This window comes from Orcinus orca, chromosome 12 (assembly GCF_937001465.1).
Source record: "Orcinus orca chromosome 12, mOrcOrc1.1, whole genome shotgun sequence".
Taxonomy (NCBI): Eukaryota; Metazoa; Chordata; class Mammalia; order Artiodactyla; family Delphinidae; genus Orcinus; species Orcinus orca.
The window spans coordinates 42564229-42579369 of NC_064570.1; the positions used below are offsets into that span (position 1 = coordinate 42564229).

The window sequence follows — 15141 nt, forward strand, 5'->3', positions numbered from 1 at the left end:
CAAAGATGTGACTTCCATACCAGGAAAAGGATTCAAGCCTAGAGCCTTTGAGGGAGGTGAATGCCTGGGGCAGACACTCAGGGAGAGTTGCCTGGTGCTCTCACCCTTAGAGTTAGCTGAGGGGACGTGGGAGGACTTATTCCAAGCCAAACGTTATGTGTCCCTACCCCTCGTTCTGGAGATTCAGCTGTGTGCAGAGACCCTCCCTGTGAACTAGGCCTTGGCCAGAAGCATAGCTAGATAGCGGATGAAGCTGGTTGGGGCATTTTCCCTCTTCTCTGATTAGTGCTCTCTTCTTGCTTATCAGATTTTAGGGTATGTGTGGCACCTCTGCTGACTATTCCCTGACTATCCTTGGGACCTCAGGTCAGACACTGGTCTAGGGTCATATTCGAAAGGTTCCAGATCCGAGTAGAATACGTGGATCCTTCTTCATTCAAAGCAATGCCTCATGTACTCCAATAGTGTTGGAACATTTTCCAGTGCTGGAGACATACCGTGGTCCAGGGCCCAAGGCTAGTCAAATCAAAATAATGAAGAAGGCAAATTTTGCTTTCCATTTCCGGGCGTTTCTCTGGATATGCAAGCCCACATACCCTCCAGGTGTTCCAGTCCTCGTACTGAGGGTCTTTTCCATGGATAGCATCTCATGCCTCAATTCTATCTCACTTTTTTTAGCCACATCAAAACTTATAAAGTTATCTGTTTCATGTTCCATCACTTCATGATTCTTTTCTTTTTTAGCTATGGGAAATATATGATTTTTAGATGGTATTACTGCCTTTTAATTGGGGCCTTTATGAAGATAATTTCTTAATCAGGTGGAATGGTTACCTTGCCTAACCTGACCAGCCTTTTCAGGGACGATTTTTGTGGGGGCGATTTGGACAATAATCACAGTTCACCATGGGACATCTACATGCTTGAAGTGGAGCAGATCATGTCTGTCTGGGCACTGACCCTGAAGAATTAGTTTTTCTGACATCCTGATTCTGATTCACTGGGAGATGATTCCTACTTCCCTGTTCACCAGGGTGACTGAGTGCATGGAGAAGAGGAGTGATGTGATGGTATTTGTGTTTGCTAAAGCTCAGTCTGAGAGTTGGGGAGGAACTGTATCAGAGAAAGGCTGAGAGATCAATTAAAAAGCCTTTTTAAAATGCAGCCAATGCGAGGGCTGAACTGTCTCTTCTCTCCCCACTTTAAAGGGTCAGGGGTGACGCAGAGCACCTGCCAAAATTGTTCCGAGGCAGAGAGACTACTGAAGAGCAAAGTGACATCAGTCTGTCTTTCTATGGAAAGACGAAATAAAAGGGTGTGGTTTCAGGGCGTGGGGGGTATGGAAAGCAGGTGGAGACATGGGTGGAAGATAGGCTGTTAGATCATTTGTTCTCCTTTCTGTTCTTTGTCACTTGGGTAGCTCCTAAAGTCTGTGGGTGAGTGCTTAATTAGAGAATGCATGCTCCTTTCATCCTTCACAAGGGAAGGGATGTTGCTAAGGCACAGAAAGCCTGGATTCCAGGGGACCTTGGGAGCTGGGGGAGGAAAGTACAGTCTAGGTCAGCAGAGCTGATGCCAGCAAAAGTGAAGCAGACTGTTCTAATTCAGGCTTATCTAAATCCATATCTTTAGCTGGAACTAGTCCGGCCACAGCACTCTAGTGAGGGAATAGGCCCCAGGACTTATTTCTTTTAACTTGTGTTAATCATTGACTCCAGTTTATTACAGATTCTCTTCTCCTCCCTAACCTGGTTCCATCCCACGTTTCAACTTGTTTAGGTCTCTGGAGATTTTTGACCACTTTTTTTCTAGAACATTTATCCAATTTGCATACTTCCACATTTAATTTTATGGCATAAATTAGAACTGAGGAAAATAACATTTGAAAGAGTCCCTTAGGAAAGTAGTTAACTGGTATCATTTAGGGATCAAGAATTGCAGCTCATAGATATATTACTATCTTCTTTCTATCACTTCTGTGAATATTAACAAAAATACTTCATTTATGCTGTTTTCAAAAAAACAACATTTTTTTCCTATCCTATTTACATTTTTACATTTTTCACTGTATATTTTCTGCTCATGATGTCACCATTATCTCTTCCAGTTCCTGAAACTGCTCCTCTCATTAAAAATATTGAAAGCTCCAGTCCAGACACGGTGGAAATCAGTTGGGCTCCACCTCAATTCCCAGGTGGACCTATTTTGGGTTATAACTTAAGGCTGATTAATAAAAATCAAAAGTTAGATTCAGGGACACAGAGAACCAGTTTCCAGTTTTACTCCACTCTACCAAATACCACCTACAGGTAAGAATTAAGTGGTGCAGGAAAAATGTAACTAGCATGCAAAGGGGAAAGGTGGGGGGTGGTGGGGGAGGGATAAATTAGGAGTTTCGGATTAACATATACACACTACTATATATAAAATAGATAACCAACAAGGACCTACTGTACAGCACAGGGAACTCTATACTATGTACTAACCTATATGGGAAAAGAATCTGAAAAAGAATAGATATATGTATATGTATAACTAAGTTGCTTTGCTGTAGACCTGAATCTAACACAATATTATAAATCAACTATACTCCAATATAAAATTTAAAAATAGTAACCAGCATGGGTATAGGCATGATATTATTTAAGAAATAGGGCTAAAAAATAGTTTAAATGTATTTTGAGAAGTCGCATTGGCTTTGTGCTGTTGGTTTAAGTTACTGTGGTTTTCCTCAAGTTTTTATGCTTATTAGATTACACCATCCTGAACAAAAACATTTGTAAGTATTTCTATTATATTCAGAGATAAATGTGGGCTAATAAGTATGGGCTTATAAATATGGGCTAAAAAAGACATTATAAGCACCATAAATATCATTTCTTCATTTAATCCAACATGAAAAAAGTAAGGAGGTAAAATTCTGTTAATGGTATTTTTGTATTAACTGTTAAGGGGATTATTTTATTATTGTTAGCTTTTCCAGCATTTACTAAGACCTCTTTAAATTAGGGCATGAATGGGGGTCATGCAGATAGCAGAGTTCAGTTTTTGACCTCTGTGACCCTGAACTATTCTATGGGGAATGCAAACAAGGATGTGATTGATGGTCATTTTAGTGCTAAGCAGTGGCACCAAGTAACTAGATACATGCATTGCCACATCGTCCTTTAAATAGAAATGTTATTGCTCCTTCTATTTTTATCTCATGTTCACACCATGCCATGTAAAATACATCTCTCCAAATCGTTTTTGGAATAGGTTTTCTGTTGCAGCAGTAAATGAAGTTGGTGAGGGGCCGGAAGCAGAATCTAGTATTACCACTTCATCCCCAGCAGGTAGAGACTGGGGATGCGCCTCCTGTTACACGGAACTGAGGGGGTGGCAAGGGTGGGTTCAGATCTTAGAGGTCCTGGGTCATCTGGTGCTCCCCAAGACCCTACTGTTCTGCCCAAATGGACACTGTCTTCTGAATACTTGATAAGTTTTCAATTTTAAATGAGTCCCAGTATTTGACAAATAGGAGTAAGTTGTTTGATCTAAAGTTTCCATGTCGGAATTTAAAAATTAAAAAAAAAATTAGGGATTAAAAAAATGGCTTCAAGCAAACCCCTGGTTTCAGTTAAAGTCACTAGTGATTATGACTCTCATTTACACACTTAGGGGATACATATATTGTTTCTGCCCTAACCTCCACCTTACATTATGTATTATCATTTAACACAGATCAGATATCTTTTTCTTCCAGTTTCCTTAAGGTTTTTAAATATATCTAAACTTAATAAGTTACATTTTACCATTCTGAATATTCAGTCTACCAAATTGGCTTCTGTTATTATTTTGCAAGTACCATTTTTTTTTTTTTTTTTTACTTTGGCATTTTAACAATTGCCTTGAGAGATTGAATACTTTCTGCATGATGCCCACGTGAGCAAAATGATAAAAGAAAATGCTCTCTAAGAAGCACTGGAAATATTTTGGGGAAGTGAGTTAAAAGACTGGAATAACACACAAAGATTCAGAATTCTAGGAGTCTGCTCTCCGTTTTCATGGGAGCCCCATTTGCTGACTTGACTGCCCCGTCCTCTAAGCTGCACACGCCTATGCCAGTGGGGAGTGAATGTCATCTATCACCAGCCTTTAGTTTATTTTTTGGGGCTGTTACTACACTCTAGGAAAGGAGAGGTATTTTTGTTATGCAAGAAGCATCCAAAGGGCGAGTTAAATATAGAGCAGGCTTAAGGTTGTTGTTACCGTGATTATTGCACAACATTTATTAATTACACTAAAAGTGTAAGTGTAACACTCCATCAGTCTCCAGTTGAACAGGATGTCAGGGTTCTGTAGTCCTCACATTTCATTACTACAGACCTTTCTCCTGCCTCAAAGGGAGATAATTAAAGACAAAACAGAGACAACCAAAGTTTGTCCATATGTGTGTGTTATGCAAAAACCTGCTCCAGCCTGGGCTGGACCATCTCCACCAAGCAGTCAGATTCCTATGGTGGAGGAAAATAAGCCGAGCTCCTATTTGGGCAAGGCTGTTGAGAACAGTGATCCCGCATGGGATGTTATTTTGAGGGCATTTAGGGGCACATACCCAGAAATCCTACTTGACTGACACTACTTCTCATCCCAATCACAGAATGTGATTTGTACTACCGTTGAAATACCCCAGTGCCTTCAGAGAAAATCTGACCAGCCTCTTTCACGTGCTAGTTCCCTTGTTTTGAAGGGTGGTATTGATCTTTTTTGTGTCAATGTGCATATGATTGGTCTGTCTGTCTAGAAACGGTGTTGTTGTTTTAGTTCAAGAAGAGGAGCGGTGGCTCTTTTTATCCAGGAAAACTTCTCTACGAAAGAGATCTTTAAAACATTTAGTAGAGGAAGCACATTGCCTTCAGCCGGGTGCTACACACCGTAATATCACAGGTCAGTGTAATAGAGAAAAATGTTTCCTTAGTGTGAAAAGAAAGATCCAGGTTGACTTCAGTTTTAATCCCTTTATTAAGGATTAAAGAAATAAATTCTCTTTCATGGAAGTGTTTTGTCTGGTTGTTACCTAATAACACACATGTATTTGCATGGCTCTTCCAGGAATATCAGTTAATGTCCACCAGCAAGTTGTTTATTTCTCTGAAGGAACTCTCATATGGGTGAAGGGAGCTGCCAACATGTCTGATGTGTCTGACCTGAGAATTTTTTACAGTGGTTCAGGATTAATTTCTTCCATCTCCATAGACTGGCTTTATCAGAGAATGTACTTCATCATGGCTCAACTGGTTAGTCTGAGAATTTAAAGTAAACAACTTGATATTGATACTCTAATGCATATCTTGGTATATTTACAAATAAACATAATTCTTTCATTCAATAATTAGTCACTGAGTGTTTACTATGTTTTAGACACTGGGTTAGCAATGAACCATAGATCTAGCCTATAGCAGGGTCTAGACTTTACCTAGTACTAGTCCTGACCTACCATTAAATCATCTTTATTGTGATTTTTCAGAGCTATGAGTTTATACTAATGATAATTCATCTTCCATAAGACAGTGGTGGTACCTGAATTATCACTAGATAAAACTGCCAATCATAATCAAAATCAGCTGCGAGCATTGTAAATTGTATAATAACCATGGATAACTTTAGTAGGTCTCTGAAAATATTGTATTACCAAACCTTTGAGAAGACACAGTTTGCTGTGTTTCAAGTTTCCTTCTTTTAAAGGGACAGGCTGGTCACAATCACTATGGCTGGAAGCCCCTAAGCTTGGAAACAGCTTAAATATTAATAAAAATAGTTGAGTGCCTCTGTAAGCCAGGAAAATATGTACTCGTATTTCACGGATACCAAGAGGATATAAACTCATTAGGATATAGGATATGACACTGTCTTTTAAGAACTTTTTTATGTTTTCTAAAAGTGCTCTGTGACTACTGAAATTCTAAATACAGAACAGTTGCTCAAGAAATACGTGTTGGTCAAATTGAATAGACACTAATGCTACTGATGTACTCTTCTCTAGGTATGTGTCTGTGATTTAGAAAACTGCTCAAACATTGAGGAAGTTACTCCTCCCTCAATTATTGCACCTCAAAAAATTGTGGCTGATTCATACAATGGGTGAGTGTTAGCCTTGCAAATGTGAATTCTCTTCCTTTGGCAAGAATCTTGGGGAAACTTGCTTGCTAATAACATCCTAGTACCAGATGAGCCCATCTATGTATCTGATTTCACATTTAATTAAATCCAGGCAAAGTTTTTTCATTCTTATAGAGCCAAGAGGAAATTTCATTCAAACTTGATCCACAACTTCTCTAGGTAAGTAGTTTTTCCTTTCTCCTTCACAGTAAAATATGGGCTTATGGGAAAGACTTCTTGTCTGGGACTCCGGGGCCTGGGTTCTCGTCTTGGGTATGTCACTATTTTATGCATGACTCAGGGTCTTATTCCCCCTCGATGCTCCCCATGAGAAGCCCTTCCTGCCTCTCTTTCCTCTTTTCACTGCACCATTTTCTCTTGCTGAGCAATTCAGCACCTGTTCATTTTTCTGGTCTGGTTCTCACATCTAGCAGGAGGCTGGTTTAGAAAGGACACTGCTACCATCCACTTTAGGAAACTGAAATTGATAGCTAATAACAAGTTAAAATTTGCTATTACAAATCACTATGCTTCCCCCTGCCACAAATGAAATGGACACATTTTAGCTCAGTTGTGATGCCAAATTGTAGTAGGACTTCAAGAAAGTAACTTCGTGTCTATGACCTTTGCTTTATCCTTCCATTCAGGGAAGACAATGATACTCAGTTGGGGTATTTTGAGGATGAAATGAGTTATTCACTGTGAATGTATTACATGATCTCCACATGCTCACATGTGAAGGATGAAAACATAGGAAGTTATTTGGGGGTTATTATTTCTTAAATATAATCAGATAATTACAGGTTAGTAACCAATAAGCAAGGCCAACGTTTGTAAGACTAAACATTTTTCTTCCTTGTAGGGATAAAGTTGTTTTCATTTTGAATGAAAAAAAATATAGCCCGTAGCACTTTTTATCTTTCACGAATTGACTTTCTTACTCATTATTGATTTAAAATCAAGATTTTCTATTCATATTCTTTCATAATTTACCAGATATTTATTTTAATGTTTTAAGCTTGAGTGAATTACTGAATTACAGGATTTTTTTCTTTTTTTCTTTTAAAACCCTGTGATGTAGGACAAGTCCTTTGGACTCTTTGGATCTTATTTTCCTCATTTGTAAAAGTCTAAGATCCTATGAAATGAACTTTGTTGCTGGCAGTTACACGAAATGACTCATTCTGAGGATAATGAACTTCACTCACTAAATCAGTCGCTCAAAATACATCTCAAAGAGGTCTTTGGTCGCTCTTTCTTCCATTAGGATAAAACTGATTTGTGCTTAGATTTTGAAATATGCCTAGAAATTATAATAATAATTATTCAATAATAGTTATCAGGCACTTAATATGTGCTTCTAAGTGCATTACTTCCAATAATTCATTTAATTCTTGTTCAGCCGTATGGGGTAGTACTTTTATTATCCCAATTTTATAGATAGGAAAGCAAAGCACAAGTTGATTTATCGACCGCCCACGACCATCAGCTGTTTTGCGCTGGAATCAGTATTTGACTTCTTGCTCCAGGGCCTGTCTTCTGATCATCTCCCTATACAATGATAGAGTTTCTGTAAAAATCAAAACTTTTAGCAACCTTTTTTATGTAGTATTCCTGAAGAATTTCAGGCAGATGAAATAGTTTATTCTTCTGATTAAAAATGGTTACCATTATGCTGTTATCTTGCACCACTGAATTATTCACTCACTGAGTTTGTACGTATTATAAAACTCTTTCCTCTCCCCCATCCCTGCTGCTTCTCTCTCTCACCTCCGTCCTCCTCCCCCCACACCCAGCTCTCCTCACCTTTCTTCTCTTTTTCTTAAATGACTAGAGCATATCTTTAATAAATACCTTTACTACTTTGCACCTTGGGAAACCCTGTACTTATCCACTCTGGAGATGTCTGGTTCTAATTGCCCAACAGGGTAAAACAATGTGCTGAGGCATTGTTGCTCCTTCACCCTTGCACTGAATCACACCAGGCTTCTTTTGCTCCTGTGTCAGGTATCTCTTTTATCTTCTGAGAGACGGCATTTATAGAGTCGATCTCCCTGTGGCTTCTGGTCGGGGCTCGGAAGTTGTGCGTGTTGTGCAGAGTGGCACATTAAAGGACTTTGCAATCAAGCCACAGTCCAAGCGAATCATTTACTTCAATGACACCGCCCAAGTCTTCATGTCAACCTTTCTGGATGGCTCCACGTCCCACCTTGTCCTACCTCATGTCCCCTTTACTGATGTGAAGAGCTTTGCTTGTGAAAACAACGACTTCCTGGTCACAGATGGCAAGGCTGTTTTCCAACAGGATTCTCTGTCTTTTAATGAGTTCATCGTGGGATGTGACCTGAGTCACATAGAAGAATTTGGGTTTGGCAACTTGGTCATCTTTGGCTTGTACACCCAGCCACACCCGCTGCCGGGCTGCCCACAGCAGCTCTCAGTGCTGTTCGGCTCACACCAGGCCCTGGTTCAGTGGAAGCCCCCTGTGCTCGCCACTGGAGCCAGTGAGTGCCCTGTCCCCAGTCTGGAGACTGGTCTTGCTGCAAGGAGAGGAAAGCTTGAATGGCTTGACATGGCGACTCAACTTTGAGAGCCCATATGTGATTATTTAGTCATCAACTCAAAGCACTACTTAGTGCTCTCTCTCTCTCTTTCACACACACACACACACACACACACACACACACACGTGTTTATACGTTTGTTCTACATTTATCAGTTTTGCATTAAGAGAATCTCTATATTTCATCATATATGTCCCAACAGAATGGGTGGAACATTTATTGAGTGTCTCCTTGGAGTCAGGCACTAACATTCTAGTCTGAGGGAATGCATTAGCCAGGGGGATGGAGATTTGGGTTGAGATTATGTATCCAGGGAGATCTTGCATGAATTTGAGCCTAAAACTCTCTGGACTTGAATTTTCATCTCTGGAGAGGCAGCATGTGTGGTGGGTATGCAGGTGGGCTCTGGAGCCAGCCTGCATGGATTCAAAGGCTGGTCTTGCCCTTTTTTAGCAGAATGACCTGGGCAAGTTACTTAACCACTTCATGCATGTTTTCACTACTGGAATAAAAACATTAATTATATACTTCTATGGGATTGTCATACAGACCAAATTAAGATGCACAGGTAGAACACTTAGAACAGTGTCTAGCACAGCTGCTGGCAGCTTTTTTCTATAAAGGAAGGACTAGATAAGGAAATATTTTCAGCTTTGTGGGTCATATGGCTTCTGGCATAGCTACTCAACTCTGTCCTTGTGGTATGTAAACAGCCATAGATAAAATGTAAATATGTAGCTGTGGCTGTGTTCCAGTACAATTTTATTTACAAAAACAGGCAGTGGGCCAGATTTGGCCTGTGGGCTGCCGTTTGTCAACCCCTGGTCCCCTAGAGTATCTAGCAAACATTGGCTATTTTTTACTTTAAGACTAAGTTAATTACGCCTGTTTGCTGTATAGGTCAAAGATGGCTGAAAATGAATTAGCAAAAAAAAATTCTTTTGTATTGTTTGGGCTTCTAGAAGGGAGATGCTCTACCAACACTGGAAATTATATTAGAGATTCATCATTAAGCATTTGTTCATTAGGAGCTTGTATAGAAAACCCCTCTGACAGTTCTATGCAGCCAATCATACAGCACTGACAGGGGAACAGTGGCCTCTGATTTGCTGGGCATGATGTCTCCTTTGATGGAACAAAATGAGTGGGTGGGATGACCACTGTCCTAGTCATGTCACCAAGTTAACCCTGGTGGTTACGGGGTAACAGGCCCAATTATCCTTTCACTCAAGGTGAAGCTGTAGATAAATTTACTGACAGGCCTTTGTTTGCCCTTGCTGATGTCATCCTCATCAGTAACATTGTTTAACTCTTCCAATTAGGCCCTTCCGCCTGGCAGAACTGGACTTACGAGGTGAAAGTATCAACCCAAGACTTTCCTGAAACCACTCACGTGTTCTCTAATATAAGTGGGACCATCCTTAATGTACACGACCTTCAGAGTGCTACGAAATACAAGGTTTTTGTGAGAGCAAGTTCTCCCAAGGGGCCAGGCCCTTGGTCAGAGCCCTCAGTGGGAACTACCCTGGTACCAGGTGAGAAAATAGTCTTGATTTAGGGAGTGATTCTGACAAAAAGCCTTTCTCCCTATGTCCTTTAAAATTTCTCACCTTCAATGTGGTAAAAAAAATTAGAATGAGAGTGCGTTGACCCCTTGAGGATGTGTTTATCATCTGAGATTAGGAAAGCAAATAAAGCAGTGTGACATTTATGTTTCTAACCTGCTATTTTAAACTGTCCAAGATATTTTTTAACAAACAATATAATTCTCTTCTTCTTCATGGTTTTCTCCTTTCTCATGGTTTATTAAGCAGTAGCACTCCTTGAACTCTGAAGGTCTTGGCGAGAGAAGCTGAGGGGCTGTGAATTATGTTGAATTCTATCCTCTTGGTTGAAAAAAAATGGAAAGATAACTGACCCATTTATACTACTGTTGTTATCGCAATCGATTCTGGGTGCTCTGAATAGGACCATGGCCACCAATAGCTAAAGCAAAAAAAAAAAAAAAAATTCTGCCATGACCATGACATTGCTATAGAGGCAACATCACTACACATTTCTCTTCACATTCAATTACAACTATTTACACAAAAATCAGAAAGTATGTTTAATATGATAGATAATTCTTTTAAGCAGATACAATTACTCATATTATTCCAGAGTATTTTTCAAAATGCTCATTGACTTTATGAAGGAAATCTAACGTATAAATGTGTACCTAAAAAAAGTGTTTTCTGTGATATTTCTTTCAATTTTTTTTTTTTTAAACCAAACAGCTGCAGAGCCACCATTTATCATGGCTGTGAAAGAAGATGGGCTTTGGAGTAAACCATTAAATAGCTTTGGCCCGGGAGAATTCCTATCCTCTGATATGGGAAATGTATCAGGTAAACACCGAGTCCCCTGTACACTTGGATGGCAGGTTTCTACTTGTAAGACTTCCTGAGATATTCAACCAATCAAAAGGATTGCGTATTTTAGTATTAGGTCAATAATGAAAGGAAAAAATATTGACTGAACTATACTGCCAGTGACACTATTAAGAAAATGTCTGTTCTCAAGGAGGAGGGCCATTTATTACTCCACAAAATGTAGTTATTTAATGATTTATGCCCATTTCAGGAAGGCTTTGATATACTTCTCATGTATTTTAATTTCTCAATGTTGTCTCACAGTAACAGCCTAACTTGTTCCATGAAGACAGCTATAGTTAAGTAATTTATTATGAGTTTGCTGTAAGACTGGAACACAGAACAGCTATGTGAAGTTCTAAATCAAGTATAAGAAAGAATTTCATGACAAAGAAGATTAAGTAATGGTATCTTACTTCAATGGCATCTTCTATAATTTATTATTATTTATTTATTATTTAATGGCATCTTCTATAATTATCTAATTATTAGATCTCTTTGTTTGGCTATTAAAAGTACCACAGCATTTCTGACCAAAATGAGTTGGACTTAGGAGGCAGTGTGGTACTAATAGAAAGAACGATGCTTTGAAGTTGTCTTGAATCTGGTCTCCTTCTGTTTTCATCTGTGAGACCTCGGGCAGAATAGATAATTTCACGGAGTCTTCCGTTCTCCATGTCAAAAATGTGGATGGGGAGTTCCCTGGTGGCCTAACAGTTAGGGGTCTGGGCTTTCATTGCCATGGCCCGGCTTTAATCCCTGGTTGAGGAACTGAGATCTCGCAAGCCTCACAGCACAGCCAAAAAAAAAAAAAAAGAAAAAAAAAATGGGGATGATTTCTACTTCATAGCTTTGTTTTAAGAGTTGAGTGAAATAGGTAAAAGTGCCCAAGGCAATGTTTGGCAAAGAGGAGACACTCAATGACTATTAGTTCCTCTCTCTAGTTCCAGGGGTTAAGATTTTGGGATAAAATTCTTGACAGATCCTTGAAGTTCTAGTGAGTATCTATGTTAGTATATGCTTTAATGTTATGTTGAGGTGCATGTATGATTTGTTGACTCGCCATGTTTATGCTGGCATGTATGAAAAAATAACTGCTACCAATTCACTTTGTTTTGAGACATGGATTGGTATAACAACAGCCTCTACTACAGCGACATGAAAGGTGATGTCTATGTGTGGCTGCTGAGTGGGACGGACATCTCAGAGAATTATCACATACCCAACATTGCAGGAGCAGGGGCGTTAGCTTTTGAGTGGCTGGGTCACTTTCTCTACTGGGCTGGAAAGACGTACATGGTAAGTAGAAGCCTGGCATTCTGGATGCTCTCGAACAATGCCCACCCATTTCAGTGACTGGAATGTAATTTTCACAATTTTTTTCATACTTGTGTACCACCTCTGCTACTATTTACTTAGTATTTCTCTCTAAGCCTACTTACTTTTTAATTAAAACATATTTAGCTATAAAGGAAATTTTATATCACTATGTGGTGTATTTGTCACATATTTTCAATAATATCTTAAAATAAATATATTAAAATGTTCACCAGTGGGTCAGTGTCCTAGGGAAGATGGCACACTCCAAAGGCATGATTAAAAGAAACTAAGTGAGGAGACTATTTTCAAAGGTATCTACAGGGCTAAGGAAAATGAACAAAGGATGGTGAAGCATGCCCTGGGCTAGCAAGTGTGGGAGGCTATTACTGTCACCAGGCATAAAGGGCAAGGGAAAGAAGGGAAAGAATGGTGAGGGCTGTAGCTTTAGGAGAGTTGCTGACATGAAAGCCAGCCACTGTCAAAATGTATGGTCTAGCAAGGAGTGATACGGGGGTACATATGTACCCCTATCCCTCTTTTCTTCTGGCATCTGATCTTCTGCCAGTGCTTCCATTGGCTGAAACTCTCTGGAAGGCAGAGAACAACAGAGCTAGGTTGATGTAGTCCATTGATATCAGGCTCAGGGGGCACAGAGGAGGGTGGAGAGGGTGGAGAGTGGATTTGGGGGCAAGATGAAGACATCCCGTGCACACTGAAATATAAGACGGTTGCTGATGAGAACACTGGTCTAACAGATCAAGAAATATGGTACGGAAATCGTTTTCTAATCAGGAAGGCACGTGTCCATTCATTTATTTACTCATTATCTGTTACCAATATGTTTAGAGTCTTGAGAATAGGCATAGTAGAGAATATGAAGAAAATAGATGACGTGCCTCTGCTCTGTTGAAAAAATATATCAGCTTTGTTGAGATATAATTCATGTACCATAAAATTCACCCTTTGATTGTATAAAATGCAGTGGTTTTTAGTATGTTCAGTGTTGTGCAACCATCACTACTTGCCCCTGCTCTTTTCATGACATAAAAATACATTCATGGGGCTTCCCTGGTGGCGCAGTGGTTAAGAATCCCCCTGCCAATGCAGGGGACACGGGTTCAAGACCTGGTCTGGGAGGATCCCACATGCCGTGGAGCAACTGAGCCCGTGTGCCACAACTACTGAAGCCCGTGCACCCTAGATCCCGTGCTCCGCAACAAAAGAAGCCACCTTGATGAGAGGCCCGCGCACTGCAATGAAGAGTGGCCCCCACTAGCCGCAGCTAGAGAAAGCCCACGGGCAGCAACGAAGACCCAACGCAGCCAAAAAAACAAACAAACAAACAAACAAAAAACATTCATTAATTAATAGAAGAAGCATACAAAACAATGTATTTAGAAGCAAAGCAATATGGTATAGTCTGAATTCATAAGTGCCAATGACCTGTAGGCAGAATGGAGCTGACTGGGGTTAATCAGAGAATGCTCCCCAAAATGGGTTAGTTTGAAAATAGTTTTGAAGGAGGAAGTGGAAGAGTGGGATAAAAATTGGTTTCAAGTATTTGCTCTGTCTCTTATAAAACAGTTCCACTCCTTGAAAAATTACTTAACTTCTTTGAACCCAGTTTACTTGTGAAAAAGTAGGAAATAGAAATCATTTACAGGCTTAATGTGAGGGCTAAAAGAGCTAATATTTTAAAGATTGAAATAAAGAAGTACAGTGCCTGGCACACAATAGGTACTCAATAATGACAGTAATTAATATTATGGAGATATACTGACAGGAGCAAGGAGAGAGACATCACCATTTATCAGGAGTATACATCTTCTTTGGGAGCCTAATCAAATACATTTTTATGTGTTGATTGGATGTATGATTAGGAAGGGCAAGTATTTTAACTCAAAATAAATGTATCTCCTTTCTCTTTAGAGGTATGAAAAGGAGTAAGCTTCCTTATAACCTCTAACTTTCTTATAACTTCTAACTGTTATGTTTCCAAGGCTAGGCACACTACCCAGCACAGAGTGCCAATAACTACTTGTGGTTGAACAAATGAATGTATGAATGCAGTAATTTACTAACAATTGCAATAAACTATTCAGAAATCATGATGCCATTTGAAAATCACTAACTGACATGATTATGTTTTGTAGATACAAAGGCAGTCTCTGTCGACAGGACACACAGACATTGTGACTCACGTGAAGTTGCTGGTGAATGACATGGTGGTGGACTCAGTTGCCGGATATCTCTATTGGACCACACTGTATTCAGTTGAAAGTACCAGGCTAAATGGGGAAAGTTCCCTTATACTGCAGGCACAGCCTTGGTTTTCTGGGAAAAAGGTGAAAATGAAAAATAAGATCTGATCATTTAATAGTACTAAATAATGCTGTTTTATAGTTATGATAATACTGTTTCTGCTTATTGTGAGTTGTTCAGGTAGAATCTGAAAAGAAATACTGTTATGGTAAGATCTTGGTATAACCAAACTTTCTCTAAGTCTTATTGATTGTCATAAGTGATTAAATAAATTAGAATATAATGTGGAGATTTTTATAGTTTGCTTTATCTTGCATGGACTCACACTTTATGAGCATTTTAATTTCCGTCTGTTTTCATAGTCTTTAGGAATTCTTTGGATATTTTAGAGCTTTTTCTTGGGTGATGATTAGGTGTTTTATTATTTTCAATCAATTTCTGGT

The 15141-nt window shown here is 39.4% G+C and overlaps 1 protein-coding gene across 2 annotated transcripts in view; it reads left to right on the plus strand.

Annotated features, from left to right (window-relative positions):
• Positions 1-15141, plus strand: part of ROS1 (ROS proto-oncogene 1, receptor tyrosine kinase) — a 112392-nt gene that overhangs the window by 26760 nt on the left and 70491 nt on the right. For both annotated transcript variants that reach the window (XM_033418572.1, XM_033418573.1), the window contains exons 8-17: positions 2108-2309; positions 3259-3335; positions 4807-4929; positions 5095-5279; positions 6026-6123; positions 8149-8645; positions 10028-10240; positions 10982-11092; positions 12237-12415; positions 14590-14781. In XM_033418572.1, coding sequence (XP_033274463.1) covers positions 2108-2309; positions 3259-3335; positions 4807-4929; positions 5095-5279; positions 6026-6123; positions 8149-8645; positions 10028-10240; positions 10982-11092; positions 12237-12415; positions 14590-14781 — 1877 coding nt within the window. The remainder of the gene's footprint in view (positions 1-2107; positions 2310-3258; positions 3336-4806; positions 4930-5094; positions 5280-6025; positions 6124-8148; positions 8646-10027; positions 10241-10981; positions 11093-12236; positions 12416-14589; positions 14782-15141) is intronic.